The sequence below is a fragment of the Dryobates pubescens genome, chromosome 26 (assembly GCF_014839835.1).
Source record: "Dryobates pubescens isolate bDryPub1 chromosome 26, bDryPub1.pri, whole genome shotgun sequence".
Lineage (NCBI taxonomy): Eukaryota > Metazoa > Chordata > Aves > Piciformes > Picidae > Dryobates > Dryobates pubescens.
Window position 1 is genome coordinate 667,246 of NC_071637.1, and position 21,988 is coordinate 689,233.

Here is a 21,988-nt window from a genome sequence, read left to right on the forward strand (position 1 = left end):
CAGCACCCAGCCTGCAGAGCCTCAGGCCATCACACCCAGGGCAGCAAGGAGGAAACCACTCCTCTGCCTTTGACCCTACCACAAAGCACAACCAACTTCATTCCTGGCCTCCAGGAGCAAAGCAAACCCTCCCCAGCTGCCAGCACAGCTCAGGGGGCTGGAGGGGAGCACTGAACGCAGTCCTGCGGCTGCCACCTGGCTCCCAGCTGTCCCCCACAGCTCGGGGGGGGGGGTCCAGGGAGACAATCCTGCCTACAGCTGCTGGACCTGCAGCCTCTACCTCCTTCCCTCCCCCTCCAAGTCACCACTGAGCCTCCAAATCCAACCACCCTACGCTGCAGCTCAGCTACTGGGGCATCACCCACGGCTTGCCCCCTCCCCTCCCACGAGGATCCAACAGCAGCTGAAACCTTCCCCACTCCCTTCCTGCAGGCCTGAGAGTCCCACCTGTGACCTAAGAGCCTGGAAATGCACCAACCACAGGCAACCCAAGAGTTAATCACCACCTTTACCAGCACTGCTGAATGACTTCAGGCCTGTTCCCTCCCTCCCTCCCCTCCCCTCCCCTCGTTATAGATAATAATACACAGAACTGAAATGCACATCCACATGAAACCCCTGCAGGCTGCTCTTGTGGGGAGGAGAAACCCTTTACAGCCTCCTTTGTGTTGTCTGCAATGAAATCCATTCTTCAGAGGACAAGAGGTTGGACAAGTGCACAGAGAAGAAGATAAGGAAGGGGAAGGGGAAGAGTTAGCAGACCCCTCCCCGAGGAAAGAAGCAAAGGAAACCAGCATGGAATGAGGAGGGCAAAAAAAACCACACTTGGGAAGCAGAAAAAGAACAACTCCAAAGGGAATCAATTCAGTGGTTGGTTGGTTGGTAGTAGCTGGGGGGGGGGGTTGGGTTTGCCTCCCCCCTCTTCTTTCCAGAGGTGGGGAATGGGTTCTGCTTCTGCTTGTGGGGATCCTCCTCGGTTGGGTTGGGTTTGCTTCGCTTTGCTTTCAGTTTGCTCTCTCCCTTGCTTCGTGGCAAAGCAGGGCTTGGGGTTGTTTGGGTTTTTTTGGTTGTTGGTTTACTTCTTTTGTGTTTTCCTTTTCCATTCAGCGCTGCCACAGAGGAGCTGAGGACCCTGGGACCCATGCAAGAGGGGGGTGGCTTCTCCTCGGGTTAGCCGGGTCGCCGTGGGGATGATGATGATGATGATGAAGATGATGATGATGGTGGTGGTGGTGGAGGGGGTGGTTGCAAATCTTGATTTGTTTTTCTGTCACCAATCCAGTCAGTTCCTCCATGGTTTGTCAGTTCAGCTGCAGAGGGCTTGGCTTTGTCTCTTGGTGGTGGTGGTGGTTTGCCATTGGTTCCCAGCATATTAGCAGCAGTGCAAGGATGCAGTTTGGGTTGGTTGTGGTTGGTCTCTCCTGGGGTTCTTTGATATATTTATATATATATATATATGTATGTATGTATATATATATATAATGCATTTGTTATTCCTTTTAAACAACAACAACAGAAAAAAATGTCTCTCTCTCTCTCTCTCTCTCTCCATTGCAGCCACAATGTCAAAGGTCTTGCTGAGAGGGCCCAGCACGAAGGGCTCCTTCTCCTCCGCCGCTCCCCAGGTCGCCATCCGGATGCTGACTTCCAGCAACGTCTTGGTCAAGATTCCTGCGTGCAAGGCAGATGGGAATGAGCTCTCAGGGGGCTGGGACAAAGGGCTGCTCACTGGGCAGGGAAAATACTTAGAATAGAATAGAATAGAATAAACCAGGTTGGAAGAGACCTTCGAGATCATGGAGTCCAACCTATCATCCAACACCACCTAATCAACTAACCCCTGGCACCAAGCACCCTGGCAAGCCTCGCCCTGGACACCCCCAGTGACGGTGACCCCACCACCTCCCTGGGCAGCCCATCCCAGTGGGCAATCACTCTCTGTGTAAAACTTCCTCCTAACCTCCAGCCTAAACCTCCCCTGGTGCAGCCTGAGACTGTGTCCTCTTGTTCTGGTACTGGTTGCCTGGGAGAAGAGACCAACCTCTGCCTGACTGCAACCTCCCTTCAGGTAGTTGCAGAGAGCAAGAAGGTCTCCCCTGAGTCTCCTCCTCTCCAGGCTCAGCAACCCCAGCTCCCTCAGCCTCTCCTCCCAGGGCTGTGCTCCAAGCCCCTCACCAACCTTGTCACCCTTCTCTGGACACCTTCCAGCAGCTCAACCTCCTTCCTAAACTGAGGGGCCCAGAACTGGACACAGGACTCCAGGTGCAGCCTAACCAGTGCAGTGTACAGGGGCAGAATGACCTCCCTGCTCCTGCTGGCCACACTGTTCCTGATGCAGGCCAGGATGCCATTGGCCCTCCTGGCTGCCTGGGCACACTGCAGGCTCATGTTCAGCCTACCATCAGCCAGCACCCCCAGGTCCCTCTCTGCCTGGCTGCTCTCAGCCACTCTGACCCCAGCCTGTAGCACTGCCTGGGGTTGCTGTGGCCAATGTGCAGCCCCTGGCACTTGGATGTGTTCAATCTCCTGCCCTTGGCCTCTGCCCATCTGCCCAGCCTGTCCAGGTCCCTCTGCAGAGCCTCCCTACCCTCCAGCAGATCAACTCCTTCCCCCAGCTTGGTGTCAGCTGCAAACTTGCTGCTGACTGACTCAATGTCCTCATCCAGATCATCAATGAAGATGTTACAGAGCATGGGGCCCAGCACTGCTCCCTGGGGCACACCACTGGGGCCTGGCTGCCAGCTGGCTGTGGCACCATTCACCACCACTCTCTGGGCTCAGCCTCCAGCCAGTTCCTAACCCAGCTCAGAGAGCTGCTGTCCCAGCCAGGGGCTGACAGCTTGGCCAGGAGCTTGCTGTGGGGGATGGTGGCAAAGGCCTTGCTGAGGTGCAGGCAGAGCACATCCACAGCCTGCCCCACAGCCCCCAGGCAGTCACCTGATCATAGAAGGAGCTCAGGTTGGTCAGGCAGGACCTGCCCTTCCTAACTCCATGCTGGCTGGGCCTGAGCCCTTGGCCATCCTCTAAGTGCTGTGTGACTGCACTCCAGATGCCCTGCTCCATAACCTTGCCTGGCACTGAGGTCAGCCTGACAGGTCTATAATTCCCTGGCTCATCCAACCGGCCCTGCTTGTGGATGGGCATCACCTTGGCAGCTTCCAGTCCTTTGGGACCTCTCTCCAGTGAGCCAGGACTGATGAAAACTGATGGAGAGCAGCTGGAATGTGCAAGCCTCTGGGGCCTCCTGGGGAAGAGCAGGGAGGTTCTCCTCCCCCGCCCCCACCTCGACTCTGCCCTGCTGAGACCTCACCTGGAATGTTGCATCCAGGTCTGGGCTCCCCGGCTCAAGAGCACAGAACACAGAATTAGGCCAGGCTGGAAAAGACCTTTGAGATCATCCAGCCCAACCTAGCACCCAGCACCACCTGATCAACTAAACCATGGCACCAAGGGCCTCAGCCAGGCTCTTCCTAAACACCTGTATCAAGAACAGTGTGGCCAGCAGGAGCAGGGAAGTCCTTGTGCCCCTGTACTCTGCACTGGTTAGGCCACACTGTGAGTCCTGTGTCCAGTTCTGGGCTCCTCAGTTTAAGAAGGACATTGAGAGACTTGAAGGTGTCCAGAGAAGGGCAACATGGGGATGGGTCTGGAGCACAGCCCTGGGAGGAGAGGCTGAGGGAGCTGGGGTTGCTTAGCCTGCAGAAGAGGAGGCTCAGGGGAGACCTTCTTGCTCTCTGCAACTCCCTGCAGGGAGGTTGGAGCCAGCTGGGGGTTGGGCTCTTCTCCCAGGCAGCCAGCCCCAGAACAAGAGGATACAGTCTCAAGCTGTGCCAGGGAAGGTTTAGGCTGGAGGTGAGGAGAAAGTTCTGCACCGACCAAGTTGTTCGTCATTTGGATGTGCTGCCCAGGGAGGTGGTGGAGTCCCCAGCCCTGGAGCTGTTCAAGAAGGGATTGGATGTGGCACTTGGTGCCATGGTCTAGTCATGAGGTCTGTGGTGCCAGGTTGGACTTGGTGATCTTTGAGGTCTCTTCCAACCTTGGTGATACTGTGATACCTCCAGGGATGGGGAGTCCACCACCTCCCAGAGAGAAGAACTTCGTCCTAACATCCAGCCTGCTGGTGCAGCTCTGCTGGAGAGAGGCCAAGGGAGGGCTGCAGAGATGCTGAAGGGACTGCAGCACTGCCTGGGGAGGAGAGGCTGAGAGCCCTGGGGGTGTTCAGTCTGGAGAGGAGAAGGCTGAGAGGGATCTGATCAATGGCTATCAATAGCTGAGGGCTGGGGGGCAAGAGGGAAGGGCCAGGGCCAGGCTCTGCTCACTGTGCCCTGGGACAGGCCAAGGGGCAGTGGATGGAAGCTGCAGCACAGGAGGTTCCAGCTCCCCATGAGGAGGAACTTCTGGACTCTGAGGGTCCCAGAGCCCTGGAGCAGGCTGCCCAGAGAGGCTGTGGAGTCTCCTGCTCTGGAGCCTTCCCAGCCCTGTCTGGATGTGTTCCTGTGGGACCTGTGCTGGATTCTCTGCTCCTGCTCTGGCAGGGGCTGGACTGGAAGCTCTCCAGAGGTCCCTTCCAACCCCTAGCAACCTGTGAGCTGTGGAGCTCTTTAATTTACTGGGCTGGTGCATGGGGAAGAGAACAGTGAGTCCCTGCTCCTTTATTTTAAGGCAGTTAATGAAAGCTGGGTGGCTCCCTAAGTGAGGCAGCAGGGGTCTGGTCTTGCTCGTTTGCACCGTGAAAGAGGAGCTCAGGTCAGGCAGGTGGCAAGAGCCTCTCCTGACCTTCCAAGCTGCAGTGAAGCTGGCTGGTTGACAAGCTCAGAAGCTGCCAGTCACAAGCTGGTGGAGGATAGAGCATCTGATAGAAATCTGGCAGCAGAAATACAAACCCACACTTCCAGAGAGGCCTCTCTGGACATGCCCCTGCAGCCTGGCTGCTGGCAGAGCTCCTCCTGAAGCCTTGCTTTCCCTTTCCCCCCATGCTCAGCCCCTCAGCTGCTCTGAGACAAGAGGCCTGCTGGGCTGTGCCACCACCCAAGAGCTGCAGCAGCCCAGCTGATGGGGGAACAACAGGGTCAGAGGAGGGGGTGGAGAGTGGGGCAGGACTCCTTAAGCCAGCACTGCCCTGAAGAAAACCACCTGGGGGCTGTGGCATTTGCAGGCTCTCTATGTGCATAAAAGGACAACCTGGGCACCTGAGTGGCACTGAAGAACCTGCTTTGATCACAGCCTGTGCTCTGCTCTCTTGGACTGGCTCAGCAGAACCTACAGCTGAGGGGTTCAGCCAACCCACAGCGCTGGGATCACTTCTTCCCCTCCCTGACCCCGGGGCACAAGCAGGTCCTTTCTTCTTCACATGCAGATGGCTGTGAGCCCTCTGCAGAGCAGGGCAGCCATGGAGACACCTTGCAGTGTGGCTTTTCAGCCACCACCAAGTGGCCTTGCCTGGGGCCAGCCTCACACTGGAAGTGCTGGCCAAGGAGCAGCAGAGCCCAGCAGCAGCTGGTGGGGACCAGAGACCCTCCCCCAGCTGCATTCACACCTTACACAGCAGGGATGAAACACACCTGGCAAGGGCTCCACCTACCTGAGGCTTCTTGTCCCTTTCCTCTGGAGAAGGTTCTGTTTCTCTGTACACCACAGCTTTGGTTACCAGCATGTCAGGATGCTGTAGTTTTGCTTCCTTGATTGCTAAAGCCAGGGCCTGGAACCCAGAAGGATGAAAGCATTGATTTGTCCCTTCCCTGAAAGCTGCTGCACTGCTCTCAGCCAGCCAGAGCCAGCAGACAGCAAGCAGCTGTAGGGGAGGGGGGGGGGGTCCAGAAGGACAGGGAATTGGATCAGTTGGAAGAGCCCTTTAAGATCACCCAGTCCAACCAGCAACCCAACCCCACCATGGCCACTGAAGCATGTCCCCAAGTGCCATGGCCACAGGTTTCTGGAGCACCTCCAGGGCTGGGGACTGGAGCCTGGCCAGGCACTGGCACAGGCTGCCCAGGGAGGTGGTGGAGTCCCCAGCCCTGCAGGTGTTAAAACACTGATTTGGGACACATGACCTAGTGGTCATGGAGGTGTGGGTCACAAGCTTGGTCCTGATGATCTTGGAGGTCTTTCACAACCTTGAGCAGTGAGTGCTGAGGGCAGCTGGGCTGGGGGTTCACACGTGTGCTGCTGCACCCCATGGCTGGGAGGCAAACCCTGGGAGGTATGGGGCCTCAGGGGTCAGGGTTTGGAGAGAAGGAGTAGAATCACAGAGCCACAGAGTGCTCTGGGCTGGAAGGGAGCTCCACAGCTCATCCAGTCCCAGCCCCTGCCCCCAGCAGGGACATCCTCCACTGGATCAGGTCGCCCAGAGCCCTCTCCAGCCTCACCTGGGCTAGCTCCAGGGATGGGGCCACAACCATCTCCCTTGGGCAACCTGTTGCAGTGTTCCAGCAGCCTCCTGGTGGTGCAGGACTTGTTCCTCACATCCAACCCAAATCTGCTCTGCTCCAGCTTGAAGCCATAGCCCCTGGGCCCAGCCCTGCAGGACTCTCCCCACCCATCCCGTAGGGCCCCTTCAGGTACTGGAAGGCAGCTATTAGGGTCTTCAACAGGTATGAGGCAGAACCAGCAGCATGTGGTGCAGCAGCAGGGGGCAGGAAGAGCTGGGCCAACCAGGGCACCCTGCTCCTACCTGGTCCTGGTCCACGTCTTCATCGCCGGTGATGATGATGCGCTTCTCTATCCGGGTCTCGGAGAAGCCTCCTTTCACAGTCTGCAGGAGAACAAGGCCAGCACTCACCCACAGCTGCCCACCAGGAACAGGCACAGAGCCAGCAGCACCTTAGGAACCCCCCCACAGTGATCTGGGGTATCTCCCACAACCTTTGACTGGGTGCCAGGGGGAGAACCGGCAAGGTACAGCTGGCCACAGCCGGGGGGTGGCGGGGAAAGGAAAGGGGTCGAGAGGCAGGTAGCCAGCACCCCTCCTTCCTGCTCTGGCCCCTCACTGAGCTTCTGCCTTCATCTTTGTGCACTTAACAGGGGAATGAGATGGCCATGGGGCAGGTGACTGACACAGCCAGCTGCTCCAGCAGCGGTGCTGTGGGCACCGTGGGACAGCAGGACCCAGGGTCTGGCTCTGGGTCCATCTGGGATGCAAAGGGCAGCTGCCCAGGCAGGGGCTTACACCCATGCTGCTGCCAGCCTCATCTGGAGCCCCTTCTACCAGCTGGCTTCAGGAGGTCACTGCACACTGCTCTTCCTTCCTGCCCTCCCAGTCCACTGAGCAGAGCTGGGCACTGCATGTGTTCACCAACCCCATGGGTGGCACACAGGGGGCAACAGCCGGTGCCTGGCTGGCCTTGCCTGCAGCGCCCCATGGCCTTGCCTGGCTGGGGCAGGCAGCACAGAAAGGCTGAGCCAGACCCAGGCTCAGCCAGCAGATGCTTTGTGGGCTTGCAAGGAGGCCAGGGGCATTTCCTGCTCTGCCATCCACAACAGAAGTCCAGCCCTCCTCAAATTCCAGGGGCTTGCACCAGGAGCCCCCCCTGGCTGCCCCTGTGAAGCTGCTCTTACCTTGGTAACATGGGTAGTGGTGGAAGTGGAGAGGGTTTCTGCAGTGGCACTGAATATGCTGGTGAGCATTTCCTTCCCAGCAGAGCTGCTGGTGATCTGCAGGGCAGAGAGCAGTGGCATCAGCAGGGCCCCCACAGCAGAGCCCCCACAGCAGAGCCCCCCAAACAGCTGGCACCTTCCCACTGGGATGCACCTACTCAGCCAAGCACAGGAGGGGAGAGAAGGCCAGGGGCAAGCAAGGCTCTGCTGGGAGGTCAAGGGAGAGGTTTGCACAGCTACAGCAAGCCCAGAGCTGCAGGGAAGAGCCTCTGCAGCAGGGCCATGATTTCCTGGCTGAGTTTCTCTCTTCCCCATCCATCCTCAGGGCCACTCTCGGCACAGAGCTCTCAGGCTGCCTCCAGCTTTGTCTGTCCCACTGTGCACAGCAGGAGGCAGGGAGGCTGCAGAGCTGCTCCCCCTGCTGCACAGTGCTGAGCCCAGAGCACCACCTGGGCTCTGCCCAAGCTTCACCCATCCAAACCAGGCAGCAGCAGGAAAACACTTGAGAGAGGAAGGCCTGCTGCTGGGCAGGGCTGGCAGGGGCTGGCACCTCCACTGGCAGTCAGGACACCTTGCATGCAGCCCTGGGTGGCTAGGCAGCACACCCAGGAATAAAGGTATCTCAGCTCACCAGGAGACTTCACCAGGCACTGGGCTATTTCTTTTAGCAGTCACCCTCCTCCAGCAGATGCTCAAGGGGCAGAGCACAGGAGAAAGGCCACAGGCAGGGGGTCCTCTGCCATCCCTGGAGGTGTTTGCAGCCAGGCTGGAGGTGGCTGTGAGCAACCTGCTGTAATGTGAGGTGTCCCTGGCCATGGCAGGGGGTTGGAGCTGGATGAGCCTTAAGCTCCCTTCCAACCCTGACAGTTCTGTGGCTCTGATCTACTGGAGAGAGTCCAGCACAGGGCCAGGGAGCTGCTGAGGACACCGAACAGCTCTGCTGTAAGGAGAGGCTGAGGGCTGGGGGTGCTTAGCCTGGAGAAGAGGAGGCTGAGGGGGATCTCATCAAACACCTAAGGGGTGGGGGGCAGGGAGCTGGGGCCAGGCTCTTCTCTCCAGGGACAGGGCAGGAGGCAATGGACACAAACTTGAACATAGGAAGCTCCATCTACAGATGAGGAGGAAAACCTTTACTGTGAGGCTGCTGGAGGCCTGGAGCAGGCTGCCCAGAGAGGTGGTGGAGTCTCCTCTTTGGTCATGTCCAAAACCTCCCTGGGTGTGTTCCTGGGTGACCTTCTCTATGGACCCTGCTCTGGACTGATGACCTTCAGAGGTCCCTTCCCACCCCTACCCTTCTGTGGTTCTGTGACCTCACTTCCTAACCTTCTGAGCACCCTTCTGCTCTTCTCAGTGCCAGCCAACCAGCCAAGGGTGCCAGTGCTGGGAGCAGAGGCAGAGGCCCTGTGGGACCAACCCCAGCCCCCCAGAGCTGTGTGACTTGGGCAGCAGTGGCCCAGCTCACCGGGGAGAGGGAGCGCAGGTCTGCAGGAGGGACGCCTTTCCCTGCCTTGGCGCTCTGGTCCTGGAAGAAGAGCAGATGGGCACGTTGGCTGGCATGCAGGGTGGGGGCAAACAAGGCAGGGGAGCCTCCACAGGCAGCCCTGGGGGGCAGGGTGTCCCCCCCCAGCACAGCTGGCCCTGGTTGCCCTCGCTGGAGCAGCAGGACTGCGGGGGCCAGCGGCTGCCCCACCTCTCCAGGCCAGCCCTGCTTACTGAGCTTGGCAGTGCCATCTCTGCGGTGCCAGTGGCTGCGGTGCTCCTGCTGCCTGGAGTGCCTCCTTCCACCTGCCAGGGCAAAGAGAACCTGGTGAGCCAGGGAGGGGATGGCACGGGGAGGGTGCGTCCATCCTTGCTGCCAGAGGAAGCTGGGGAGGGACAGGAGACGGTGGGCACACGTGGGGGCATGTGGTGCTGTGGTGGCTGTTTAGCCCTGGGACACATCCCCATGTGCCAGCACTGCCCAGTGGCGGGGCAATGGGGCCAGGGGTGCACACAGAGTATCTCTGGGTGGGCTCTGGTCTGACATTCTGGGGGCTCCAGCGAGACACAGCCGTGTGGCTGCCTCTGACCACCCCACTCAGCCACCTGCCCTCCCAGTGTGCTGCCTGGGGACAGGTTTTGCTGGGCTGGGGCTCAGCACAGCCCTCGTGGGGTCACAGAGGCACAGAGCCAGCCCTGTCACCTGGGCCTCCTCCGTGGTGCTGAGCTGCTGGGGTGCAGAGCTCTCTGCTTCTGCCTTCTTCGTGCTCGGCCCCAGCTCCGTGCTCGCAGCTTCGGCTCCTGGGGCTGATGGCTGCAGAAGGAACACAGCAAGTCAGGCACGGCAGCAACAGCTCTGAGTGCCCCTCCTGTGCCAGCCCCCAGCAGCACAGCATCCCTGCCCCACGCCTCTGCAAGTGCCACCCCTGCCCCACGTGCTGCAAGCACCACCCTGAGCCTTGCCTGGCCAGCAGGCAGAGGCCAGGCAGCTGCCCCGTGGGCAGAGGGCCACCATGCCCAGTGCTCTGTGCCTGCCACACCTGATGCTCTGGCCCTGGGGGTCTTCAGGGGAATAGATTTATAGGCACCATGGGTTAGCTCACAGTGGGCTTGCAAAGGTGGGTGAGACCCACCACATCCATTTCATCCCTGCCCCACAGCAGGTTCCTGAGCTGCACCAGCTCCCATGCCCAGGGGGTCAGAACCTCAAAGGAGTGCAGGCAGCTTTCCAGCATTCCCCTGCTACAGGGAACTGGAGCTGCCAAGGGTCCTGCAGAGGAGGTGCTCAGCCAGCACTCAGCATCGCCCAGCCAACAGCCTCCCCTGCCCAGCACTGCCCACGGGGCACTGTGGAGCTGATCAGCCATGCCCACAGCCTTGCTGTGACCCTGGAGCCCACAGCAGCAGATGCTCTGCCTGAGGGCTTCCAGACTGGCTCAGAGGAAGATCACTGCAGCTTCTCCCTGCTTCCAGGTCTGAACTCACCCTGGCAGCTCCAGGAAGGGTTGGGGACTTACCTGCCAAGGCTGGAGCACTGCCCCAGCACTGCCCAGGCAGGAGGCGGTCCTGGCCCAGCGCAGAGGCAAGGTTAGGTTTGGTCCAAGCTGAGGTGGCTCTCCCCTCCCCTCCCTTCCCTGTGGCACACACTCCACTTGCCCAGGCAGGCTGCATGCATTTTCCCTCAGCCCTGTTACAGCTGCTCCCAGCACAGGAGGGACCTCCACGAGCTTTGGGACGGCAGGAAACCCCTCCCCGCCTGGGGTACGACCAGAGAGGTTAGTTGGCAGCACCTTTCTCTTCCCCACACACCCTGGTGGCTAACTTCATGCAAAACACGAGGCCAGAGCCCGGTGGTTAGTGACAATTGTCCTTGCCGGGCGCTGCGCCATGCCGCGGCGGTGCGAGGGGCAGAGCAGGCAGCCAGGTGCCGGGGGGGTCAGAGAGGCTGAGGACTTCTCCTGGTTAGCAGATGCACAGGACACAGGACAGAGCCATGCAACACAGATGACAGCGTGCACCAGGGGACAAGGGCCACGCCAGCCAGGCCTCTGGCGGGCCTGGGGGCTGGCATGCTCCTCCAGACCGGCCTGGGAGGGCGTGCCGGCAAGGCAACACCGGGCACCGCGACAGGGACCGCGGAGGCGCGACGGCACCGAGACTCCCTTGGTGGGAATGGGCAGCCCTCTGTACCTCTAGCTGGGAGACCTCTGGGCCGGGCTGGGAGACCTTCCCCCTGCCCTTGGCATCCTCTTCCCGCTCAGGCACGGCTTTGCCAGCGTGCTGGAAGGCAGCCAGGCCCTCGTCCTCCGTTTCGCTCTTGTCCTTGTCCAGCTCGGGCAAGCTGCGGGAGATGTCCTCGAAGGCTGTGCCCTGGAAGTCTCCGATCACCGTGAAGTCCACCTCCGCCTCCAGGCTGGAGGTGGAGCTGACCGTGATGCTGGAGCACTTGCGCTCGATGGCCAGGTGGTTGTCCTTCAGGAAGGCGGAGTCCTTCTCCTGCTCCTGCTCCTCGTCGCCGGTGTCGCTCTCGGCCGCCCTGTGCCGAGGGGGCTTAGTTCTCTCCTCGGGGCCCTCCCTCAAGCCTGCTCTCTGAATGAGACACAATGGCGGAGAGAGACGGACAGGGTGAGCCCCGGGCCGGGCACCGCGGGCAGGGAGCGGGCAGGAGGCTGCAGCAAACATCACAGGGTCGAGTCAGACACAACTCAAAGCACGGAGACCGAAACCTCTCTGACAGCAGCGGCGGGGCGGGGCGGGGGTTACTCGCTCGGATTTTACCCACAGCCTGTCGGCAAGGAATCGTCTCAGAGAACAGGGTCGGTCACACAGAGAAGCTTGGCCAGCCTGGGGGCACCTCAGTGTGCCCAGGGCAGGGGGGAAGCAGACGTGTGCCAAACAAGAGGCCTGCCAGGAGACATTCAGATACAGCACGGACGCCGGGGCCGTGGATACGGCAGTGAGGCTGGGCACCCAAACCAGCCCCAACAAACAACCCAAACAAAGGCAGAGAGACAGAGGTTGGAAGAAAAGGGCCCCACCAGCCACGCAGGGTGAAGGAGAAGCAAAGGAGCGTGCCAACTGCGCTGAGCACCCCGCAAAGCATCGCCCCGGGGGGAGCAGGGCCAGCCCCTGGGGGCTGCCCGCCAGCCGTGCGCCGCCAGGGCGGCTGCCTGCGCCAGGGCATCTGCCCCGCTGAGCCAAGGCTGCCCGGCTGCAGGCCTTGGAGACGACCTGGCTGAGTGCTCGGTCAGTGTAACAGACAGCAGGATCACAGCCAGCTGATGGCCTCCCTCCCTCGGATCTCCTCCACACGTGGACATACCTCTCAACTCCGCCACCAGAGGGGCCGCTGCCCATTGTCAGCCTGAGCCAGGGAAAACCCAGAGCCATTGCTGCACTCTGCACCAGGGGCTGGGCAGTCCTCCCTCAGGAACAGCTCCCAGCCCACGGGGGCCAAAGGAAAACCACCTCCTGGGCTCTGTCCCAAGCGTTTGCAGCCAGAGCCACCCCCACCAGGGGCCAGGCTGTGCCCTTGGCACTGCTGGAAGGTTGAGAGGTATGAGAAAGAGGGCATCAAACAAACCGGAGAGGAAGAGTTCTGGTGTGTGTGTGTGAACAAACACAGACAGCCCAGCTCTGCAGTGGGGAGGGGAGCTGGAAGCACACAGCCCTCAGCTGACCAAGGTGAGCTTTCAGCCTAGGGTAAGCAGCAGTTAGTAAAACAGCAGTGAGACCTGGGAGACCACTGGCCCAGCAGTCTTTAAAGGCTCTTCTGTCGGGCTGGGTTTTACTGACGGGTCAGATAAATCCTTCTCTTCCCCACATGGTTCCTGAGATTTGCTCTGGATTAGAGAAAATGGTTAGTGGCAAGGAAAAAGAACTCTAGAGGAGCTGCTCTAGCGCTGCCAAGAGCCAAGGAAGCTTTTCCATCGCCCAGCCACCAGCTTGCCGAAGACAGGGGAGAGCGGGGGGAGGGGAGGGAGGCCGGCGAGCTAAGCGAGGAGGGGCATCGAGGTAAGAAATGAGAGGCTGAAGCTGGAAGCGTGGGCAGGCTGCTGCTGCTGGGGCTGTGTGCTGCCTGTGACAGGGTCACAGCTCCTTCAGCCACCCTCCCTTCTCCCCTCCTTGCTGCTGGCCGTGAAGCCGGGGGGGCTCTGGACTCCAGCCAGCGGCACTCTCCAGGGAGACAAAAGTGCTGGGGGGGGGATGGAGGGGTAGGGGGGCGCAGGGTGACAGACAGAAGCTGCTGAGCCAGCTGGCCAGCGGGGCTGCATTCAGCGCGGGAGCCTGGCCACACAGACAGACAGAGGGAAGCGAAGCGGCTGCCGTCGGTCAGTGTGCGAGTGAGGAGCAGCGGGCGGGGGGCACACAGCATGCGCGGGGCAGGGGCCGCGCTCTGCCGCAGTCACCTCCGCTTCCGCCAGCTCGCAGCCCGAGTCGGGGGAGCCCAGCCCGGCTCTGCCTTCTCCTCTTCCCTGCTCCAGCTCAACGCGGGCAGCTTCCTCCACACAGAGAGCCTGCCAGGGCTCTTCTGCCCCTTGCCCCGGGGCGGCGGAGCCGGCGCTGGGCAGCGGTGCCCCCGGCCGGGCGAGGTCTGTGCTCAAGGGCTTCTCTGCTTCCGCACCGCGCTGCCCCTTTGCCGCTGGCCCCGCGTCAGGCTCTTGTCCCTCCGGGGCTGCCCTTTGCTCCGCGGTGCTCTGCTCAAACATTTTGATCTTCGAGGCCACGGAGGTCTTCCCGCAGTCCTCAGGGTCCTGCCGGCTGCCCGCGGCCGCAGCCACCACCACCGAAGCCCCAGGCTCCATCTGCTGTGTCCCACCGGCTGCTGCTGCCTGTGCCCCACCTTCAGAGGTCGAGAGCTGGTACACCTGGGCTCCTTGGCACAGGCCTGCTGCAGAGGAGTGGGACTGAGGGCCATCAGCAGCTTCTTTGGCAGAAGGCTTAGCCCCCGGTGACTGGGCTGGAGGAGGGTCCCTGGCCTTTGTGCTTTCTCCTGCTGGAGGGCTCCTGCCCTGCAGATCTTGCCCCACACTGACCTCCAAGTCCCGGGGTGGCTCTTGTGCTTTGGGATCTGGGGCATGGAGCAGCCCTCCAGTCGTGGAAGCCTCTTGGGGCAGGTCTCTCTTGGTGGCTCCAGCCTGCTGTTCTGGTTCTGCTGCCGTCAGGGGCAGCTCTTCCACACAAGGGCTTTTGTTGTGGGGTAATTCCTCCATCCCACAGCCTTCATCTCTGGTCAGCTTCCCTGTCGTGGGTGCCATGTCCTTGGAGAGCTCTTTCATCACGGCCTTCTCCTCCTGGCATGGCTCTCCTGTGTCAGGGATGTTGCTCTGGGCTGCCCTCGCTGTGCCAAGGTCCATGTCCTGGGCTACCTCCCCTGTTGCCATGTCTTTGGCCTGGATCAGCTCTGCTTCAGCATCTGTGTTTTGGGGTGGTCCTGCTGCAACGGGACTTGCACCTTGGTGTGGTTTCCATGCAGCAAAGCCCGTGGTTTGGAGTGGTCCTTCAGCTGCAGGGTTGCTGCTCCTGGCTATCACCAGCTGTGCTCCAGGGCTCACGTCCTTGGGTGCTCCTTCACCCCCTGCAGGGCTTGCCTCCTCGTGTGCCACCTCCCCTGGGTGCCTCACGTCCTTGGGCATGCCCACACCTCCTACAGGGCTGGGGCCCTGGGCCAGCTCCGTGCCCTCAGGCTCAGTGCCTGGGGCTGGCTCTGCAAGGGCAGGGCTGGATTGCTGGGGCTGAGGTGCAGGGGCAGGACTGCTGGGTTTATACCCCTCCAACCCCACGGTGCTGTGAGGGTGACCCTGCTGAGGCACAGCTGACAGAGGTGACTTGGTCTCTATCTCCTCCATCTGAAGAACCACTCTGACACTTCCCTCCTTGTCACCACCTGCCCCAATCCTTCCAGCCCTCTGTTCTGGGCTCCCTCTGAGCTCCTCAGCCCCATGGCCAGCCCCTGCCAGGCCACACAGCTTCAAGCTTCCCACTGGGCTTTGCAGCTCCATCTCCTCTGGTCCCCCTTCTTGGGAACATGGTAGGGCTTGACCTCCCTGGGGTGCTCTGCAGCCTGCCAGCCCAGCAGATGCTTTCTCTTGCTGCAGGAGCAGCCCTTCCTCCCACCCTAGGCTGGTCCCATCACAGCCTGTGCCACGCTGCCCTGGTGCTTCAGCAGGCTTCCCAGGCACTGCCCCATGCTGCTGACTTGCTGAGGAAGGGGACTGGAACCTCTCTGCTGCAGGGGATGTGTGCCCAGATGCCTCCCCAGATGTGCCCACAGCGGCTTCTGGTCTCTCCTCCAAGCCAAGCCGTCCAGCAGCGTCCAAGAGCAGAAGTGGTTTATTGTCCTTCTCCTCTCCCTCTGGGTCTCCTAGGTAGATGATCCTCTGGGTGGCAGAAGTCTCTGAGCTCTCATCAGTGGCCTTCACTCTGATTTTAATGAGCTCTGTGGCTGCAGGTGGCACTTTGGCCTCCTGCCTCCTGGAGGCTGCAGAAGCACGCTCCTGGGAGCCCACCTCCCTTTCTCCCTGGCGAGGCTCCGGCCCCAAAAGCTTCACCCTCTGGTTCTCTTCAGGATGCTGATACGGCTTGGGCAGACCTGGCTCACTGCTGGCTGCTTCCTCACCCTGCTTTTGGGGCCCTTTTGTGCTCTCTGCCTCCTGGCTGGGCTCCCCCCTGGTGTCCTTCTCAAAGATCTCATCCTCCCAGACCGACTCAAAGTCCTCTGGACTGGCGATCATCTTTGCTCTCCTCCGGGTGTCCGAGGCTGCCTCTGCAGGCTCCTCCTGGCCTGCCAGCTCCTTGCCTTTCCCTGCTGCCAGCTCCGTGCTCGACAGGCTTCCACTCATTTTCACCTCTGCAGCAGCACCTGCATGTGCTTCTTCCTTCTTGACTGCCAGAGCTTTCCTTAGAGCTATGGTTTCCAGCCTAGGAGTTTCTCTCTCTATAAATACCCAATGCTCCGAGCCCTGCATTGCAATTGGAGCAAGAAGAGTTAGCATCAAACATCACTTCACCTGAGTGCTGCTGGCTGCTGTCAGGAGTGACAGGAAGCTGATCTGCCTCGGGTGGGGCTGGCTTACACCAGCATCAATCATGCATGAGCTGAGGCAGGGGCTGTACAGAGCCTGGCAGTTCGCTGGCAGAGAGAAGGGACTGAAAAGAAGGGAGCTGGTGACAGGGCCTGAGCCCTCTCCAGGGACTCTCTTTGGCTCTGGCTGGGGCCTCACTGCCATACCTGCAAGCTTAGCTGGAAGTAGCCAAGTGGGAGCAGTGCTCCCAGCAGACACATTAACAGCTCTGGGGTCACCCCTGGGGAGGAGGGTGAAGGCAGCTGGGCCTCCTCATCTGACTCCTGTTTGCAGCTGGCTTTAGCAGTCTCCACGAGCAAAAGCTGAGGTTTCATTGCAGGCAGAGGTCTGTGTTTGGAGGAGCTCCGCTCTCAGCTTCATCCACGTGCCCCAAGACTCTGTCAGACTGCCAGGAGCAGGAGCAAGACACTAAACTGCCTTTAGGCACCAGAAGGGCCCTTGCCCCTGCCTGGCAGACTCCCCCCAAAGCCCAGCCTCCCCTTCCAGCCCTGCAGGGGACTCTCATCACAAACAGTTCTCCAGCAGAGCTTCCTGGCCACGCTGAAACCAAGCTGGTCAGCAAAATGTAACCTGTCAAAGGTTACCTGGGAAGTGCAAAAGGCCCTGCAGAGTCACCTGGGTCTCCTGCCAGGCAGCTGGAGGCTCCACGAGTGCCAAGAACAAAGCCCTGCTAAAAGCCTCTCGCTGCGGGCACGGAAGGTGGGAAGAGAGCCACGAGAAGATGGCAGCAGGGAAACCTTTGCACTGAGGAAGCTCAGCAGCCTTCCCAGGCAGCACAGGTGTGAAGGGCAGTGCTGTGGGCATGCTCCTGCCGAGGCCACCGTGGGGCTGGCCCTGCCCAGGACACCGGCTGCCTGGGCACCGGCCCGCGGGCACAGCCAGGGGCACTGCTGCGGGCTGGGCACCAGGACACGCTCCAGCTGCAGTGAGCTGGGGGCTGGCTGCCCACTCCCTGCTCAAACCAGGTAAAACAAGCCAGGAAATCCTCAGCCATGCCCCACATAGGGGTCGGGGGGGGTTGGAGCAGCTGCCTCAGAAGTGGAGACCTAGCAACCGATACTGGACAGGGGGAAACAGGGGGCAGAGGAAAGCAGAGCAAGAAGGAAGGGCAAAGAAGATGACATCACAGGAGAAAGGAGGAAAACCAATTACTAGTGGAAGGATTTCAGCAAGGAAAGGATTCAGAAACTGGTGAAAGCCCCTAGCAGAAAACTGTCACCTCCCAGCTCCAACCTTCTTTACCAGGGGCCAAAGCAGGCAAAGCTCCCTCGGCTCAGTTTCCTCAGACCTGGCCCTGGCAGCAGACCTCACATCTGCTCCACTGCACTGGGCTTTGCCCCATGAAACTCCCTCAGGAGTGCCAGCAGGGCTGTGCCCAGTGGTGGGCAGCATGGGGGCTGTGCATGGGCACAGCCTGCAGCTGGCCCCTGCAAGAGCATCGAGGCAGGCAGGGGCCACCGGGGTGGCACCCGTGCACTGCCATGCCACATGCAGCAGGAAGGGCACCCCCTCCTCAGATGGAAGACCAGACCTGTGCCAGGGACTCTGCCATGGCACCTGCACCCCCTCCCCCCAGCCAGGCAGCCCTGCACAGCCACGCTGCAGGAGGCAGATCTGCAGCAGAGCTGGAGCCCAGGCCAGCTCCCCACAGCTTGGCTCACAGCCCTCTCCAGCAGCCCTGCACCCTGGGCTCCCAAGCACCACCTGCTGCCCAGGTCCCTTCCTCCAGACCTGCCCCCAGGGCAGGTTTTATTTCACAGAGCCACAGAACCATTCAGGCTGGAAAAGAGCCTCAGGACCCCCAAGGCCAAGCACTGACCCTGCTCTGCAAGGCTCACCCCTGACCCACAGCCCCAAGCACCACAGCCAAACCACCTCCAAACACCTCCAGGGCTGGTGACTCCACCACCCCCCTGGGCAGCCTGTGCCAGTCTCTGACCACTCCTGATGGGAAATAACTTCCTAATGTGCCCTGCTGCAGCTTGAGGCCATTGCCTCTTGTCCTGTCACTAACTCCCTGTGAGAGGAGACCAGCAGCAGCCTCCCCACAGCCTCCTTTCAGGCAGCTGGAGGCAGCCAGGAGGTCTCCCCTCAGCCTCCTCTCTTCACACCAACCATCCCCAGCTCCTTCAGTCGCTCTCCATCAGATTTCTCCTCCAGGCCCTTCCCAGCTTCCTTGCCCTGCTCTGCCCTGGCTCCAGCACCTCCACATCTCTTGGACTGAGGAGCCCAAACTGGGCTCAGCACTCCAGCTGTGGCCTCCCCAGAGCTGAGTGCCAGGGCACAATCCCCTGCCTGCTGCTGCTGGACACAGCATTGCTGAGCCCAGCCAGGAGGCCTTTGGCTTTCTTGGCCACCTGGGCACATTGCTGGCTCCTATTCAGCCTTGCCCATTAGAGCCCCCAGGTCCCTTTCTGCCAGGCAGTTTCCAGCCACACTGCCCCAAGCCTGCAGCACTGCTTGGGGTTGCTGTGTCCCAAGTGCAGGACCTGGCAGTTGGCCTGGTTGAAGCTCATCCCATTTCTTGTAGTCCATGGGAGGTACACCAGAGGCAGTCAGTGACTGACTGCCAGGAGTCCCTGGGGCCTTCACAGCTGGGTTTGAGCCATGCAAGCAACTTTATCCCTACCTCAAGCGCTGTGCTGGGCCTGCCAGGAAGCACAGGTTGGCCTCTGACATTGCCTCCCACTCAGCAGTGATGGTCATGGGCAACTGAAGCAGGAGGCTGCTTCCTGTCCTGGGGGTGCAGCAGCTTCTCCCCTGGCCCTGCACTGTGGTCTCACTGCTGAGCCCTGTCTGCAGCCAAGGCAAGGCTGGACACCAGGTGAGCACAGGTACAGAACTCCCTCCCCTGGCTGCAGCCCACAGCCCTTTGGAGGAGACCTCTGGAGGAGTCCTAGATGATCAACCTCTTGGGGCTCCTTCATTCATCTACATCCCTAAGACAAAAGCCTCCTGAAGCTTGCAACAGTGTGGTCATCCCTGGCAGCACCTCCTAACCAGCAAGGAAACCCCCAAAAGCTCCACATTTCTCCCCAAATCAGCTTCCTTCTCCTCAGGCTTTGCTGGGATGAGCACAGCCACCTCCAGGGGAGCAGCTAACTGCTCTGAGGTGTGAGTGGACTCTGTTCTGGAGGGAACAGCTCTGTTTCCACAGCTCCTGGTAGCCCTTTAGGTCTCCAGAGGTTGAGGACTCTTGGGGATGTCCAGAGCAGATAGCTGGACACTTGGCTGTACCCTCTGGGGAAGAAGAGGGTAACTTTTGGAGCTGGCAGGACAGACTAAGAAGGGATGGTGCTGGGAAGGGTCTGCCCACAGAGCAACCCTGACTGCCCAGGGGGTAATTGACTTTCATACTTGTGACTCCAGCAGAGCTGCTGTAGGGACAGGAGCACCTGGGAGGGCTTCCTCATCTGCCTCCCACTGTGGCCTGCACGTCACAGGAGGGAGCAAGCTGGCAGGAAGGAAGGGAACAAGGACATGGAGCTGACACAGCTTTCTGCCCCTGCCAACAGGGTCCAGAACCTTGGCAGAGGGCAGGGCAGGCAGAAGGCCTCTCCCTCTGGCATCCTCCAACGTCTCTGCCACCTTTGTTTCTGCTCCTCAGGCAGACCCAGCCCACCTGAGAGGAAAGCACCAACCTCGTGACAAGGAGAGGAGAAGAAAGGAACCTGAGACACTGAGACAGCTCCCTGGGCTGGGGAGACTGCCTGCACCTCCCAGCCCAGCCCTCTGCTCCTCCATCAGAAGTGAGGGCTGAGGGATGGAGGGGAGGTGGAGATGCATCCAGCTAAGGGGCACAACCCAACCTCAGCAAGGCTGAAGGCCCTGGGCACCAAGGGGCTTCTAGGCTGAGCAAGCTGAGAGCCCCAAGCTCTGCAGAGCTGCTGTACTTAGGTCTTAGAATCACAGAGCTGCCAGGGCTGGAAGGGAGCTCAAGGCTCAGCCAGCTCCAACCCCCTGCCATGGGCAGGGACACCTCACACCACAGCAGGTTGCTCACAGCCACCTCCAGCCTGGCTGCAAACACCTCCAGGCAGGAGGCTTCCACCACCTCCCTGGGCAGCCTGTGCCAGGCTCTCACCACCCTCCTGGCCAACAACTTCTTCCTCACAGCCAAGCTCCATCTCCCCACTTCTAGTGCTGCTCCATCCCCCCCAGTCCTGTCCCTCCCTCACACCCCAGAGCAGAGGGGCAGGATCCTCTCCCTCCACCTCTGCCAATGGGCACTGGCAGCCCAGAAGCAGCTCAGCTGCCCTTGGCCTTCTGGGCTGCCAGTGCCCATTGCTGCCTCCCTGTCCCAGGCCTGATTCCTGCCCCCCTCAGAGGTGTCCCAGACCCCTATCCCTCCCTGACACCCTCCAAAGTCCCTCCCCAGCTTGCTTGCAGCCCCCTGCAGCTCCTGGCAGGCCACCAGAAGCTCTCCTGGGAGCCTTCTCCTCTGCAGCCTGCACAACCCCAACTCTCTCAGGCTGTCTCCAGAGCAGCTCCAGCCCTCTTGGGGTCTTCCCTGTCTTTGGGCCACAAATTCCTCGTGGTGGCCACAGGCCAGGGGAGGACAAGTGCCTACAGATCAACTGCTAAGCCTCAGCCACCAACACCTGGAGAAGAATCACTGGTGAGGCCAGCTCAGCACCTGCACCTCAGCACAGCCCTGGCACCCTGAGGGTCTCCAGAGGGCAGTGGAGAAGACTCTCTGCTTTAAGAGCTGCATTCACACCTCACTGCTGCTGCTGCTTCTGTCCACCAGCTCCTAAATACTGGCCTGTAGAGGGTCTCAGTGTGGGCCAGGAGATGCTGCTGCAAAGCCTAAGGCTCATGAAAGGCAGCAGTGTCCTTGCTGCAGCCCCAGGCTGTGCCCAAGCCCTCACTCACACAGCCACAGAGCTGTCAGAGCTGGAAGGGACCTCAAGGATCATCCAGCTCCAACCCCCCTGCCATGGGCAGGGACACCTCACACCACAGCAGGTTGCTCACAGCCACCTCCAGCCTGGCTGCAAACACCTCCAGGCAGGAGGCTTCCAACTTCCAGGGCTTGGGGCTCCCAACTCTCACAGCCACACTGCCCCCCCGAGGAGCTCTGCTGCAGCCAGCCCAGGTCCAGGCTCCAGCTGCATGGGCAGGGCCCAGCCTGCTGCTGCTGGCAGCTTCTGCACTGGCTGAGGGAGCTGACAGGCAGCAAGAGTGGGGCCAGCTGTGCCCCTGCCCCCTCTGCCCTCCTGCCTGACACTGCTCCTGCTCTGCTGGCTCACCTGGGGGCACCCAGGCAGGATGTGACCCCAGCAGCAGCAGTGGGCACCACCCTGCAGCAGGGTCCAACCACAGCCAGTCTCACAGACCCCTTTTCTTCTCTCAGTGCTACCTCCTCTTGGCTGTCCTGGGGAACAACCACCAGCAGCCCTGGAGACAAGCCCTGCAGTGCCAGGTGCCCACGTCCCTCACCTGTGGGCACCTCTGGGAGCCTGCTTTGCCCATGCTTAAGCCCCACACCTATGATGCCTGCAGAGATGCCCTGTTTTGGGGTGCCTGGGCCCAAGCAGCTGGAGCCAAAGTGAAAGGAAAGCACATAGGGACTGCAGAAGAGCCTGCAGCTGCCTGCCTGCTTACATCTGGAGTGGACACCCCCAGAGTGCCTGTGCCATGGGGGCAGCACTGCCTGGGGACCCCCAGCACGGGCACCCAGAGCACCGCCAGGGCTGGGTCTGGAAGGTCTCTGCCAGGCAAGGAAGGTCTCTGCCTGGAGCACTGGAAGGTGTCTGCCAGGACCCTGTCTCCCAGCCTGGAAGCACCACTCAGGGGAGCAGATTTCCCCTCCAGCCCTGTCCTGGGGA

General features: G+C 60.7%; 1 protein-coding gene across 1 annotated transcript in view; it reads right to left on the minus strand.

Annotated features, from left to right (window-relative positions):
• Positions 1-1,423: 1,423 nt before the first annotated feature.
• The window catches only part of EPB41L1 (erythrocyte membrane protein band 4.1 like 1), a 77,442-nt gene continuing 56,877 nt past the window's right edge, over positions 1,424-21,988 (minus strand). The window contains exons 16-24 of the mRNA XM_054173333.1: positions 13,482-16,034; positions 12,807-12,914; positions 11,263-11,661; positions 9,776-9,886; positions 9,284-9,378; positions 7,555-7,747; positions 6,671-6,751; positions 5,582-5,698; positions 1,424-1,671 (exon numbers count right to left, since the gene is read on the minus strand). Coding sequence (XP_054029308.1) covers positions 1,663-1,671; positions 5,582-5,698; positions 6,671-6,751; positions 7,555-7,747; positions 9,284-9,378; positions 9,776-9,886; positions 11,263-11,661; positions 12,807-12,914; positions 13,482-16,034 — 3,666 coding nt within the window. The 3' untranslated portion in view covers positions 1,424-1,662. The remainder of the gene's footprint in view (positions 1,672-5,581; positions 5,699-6,670; positions 6,752-7,554; positions 7,748-9,283; positions 9,379-9,775; positions 9,887-11,262; positions 11,662-12,806; positions 12,915-13,481; positions 16,035-21,988) is intronic.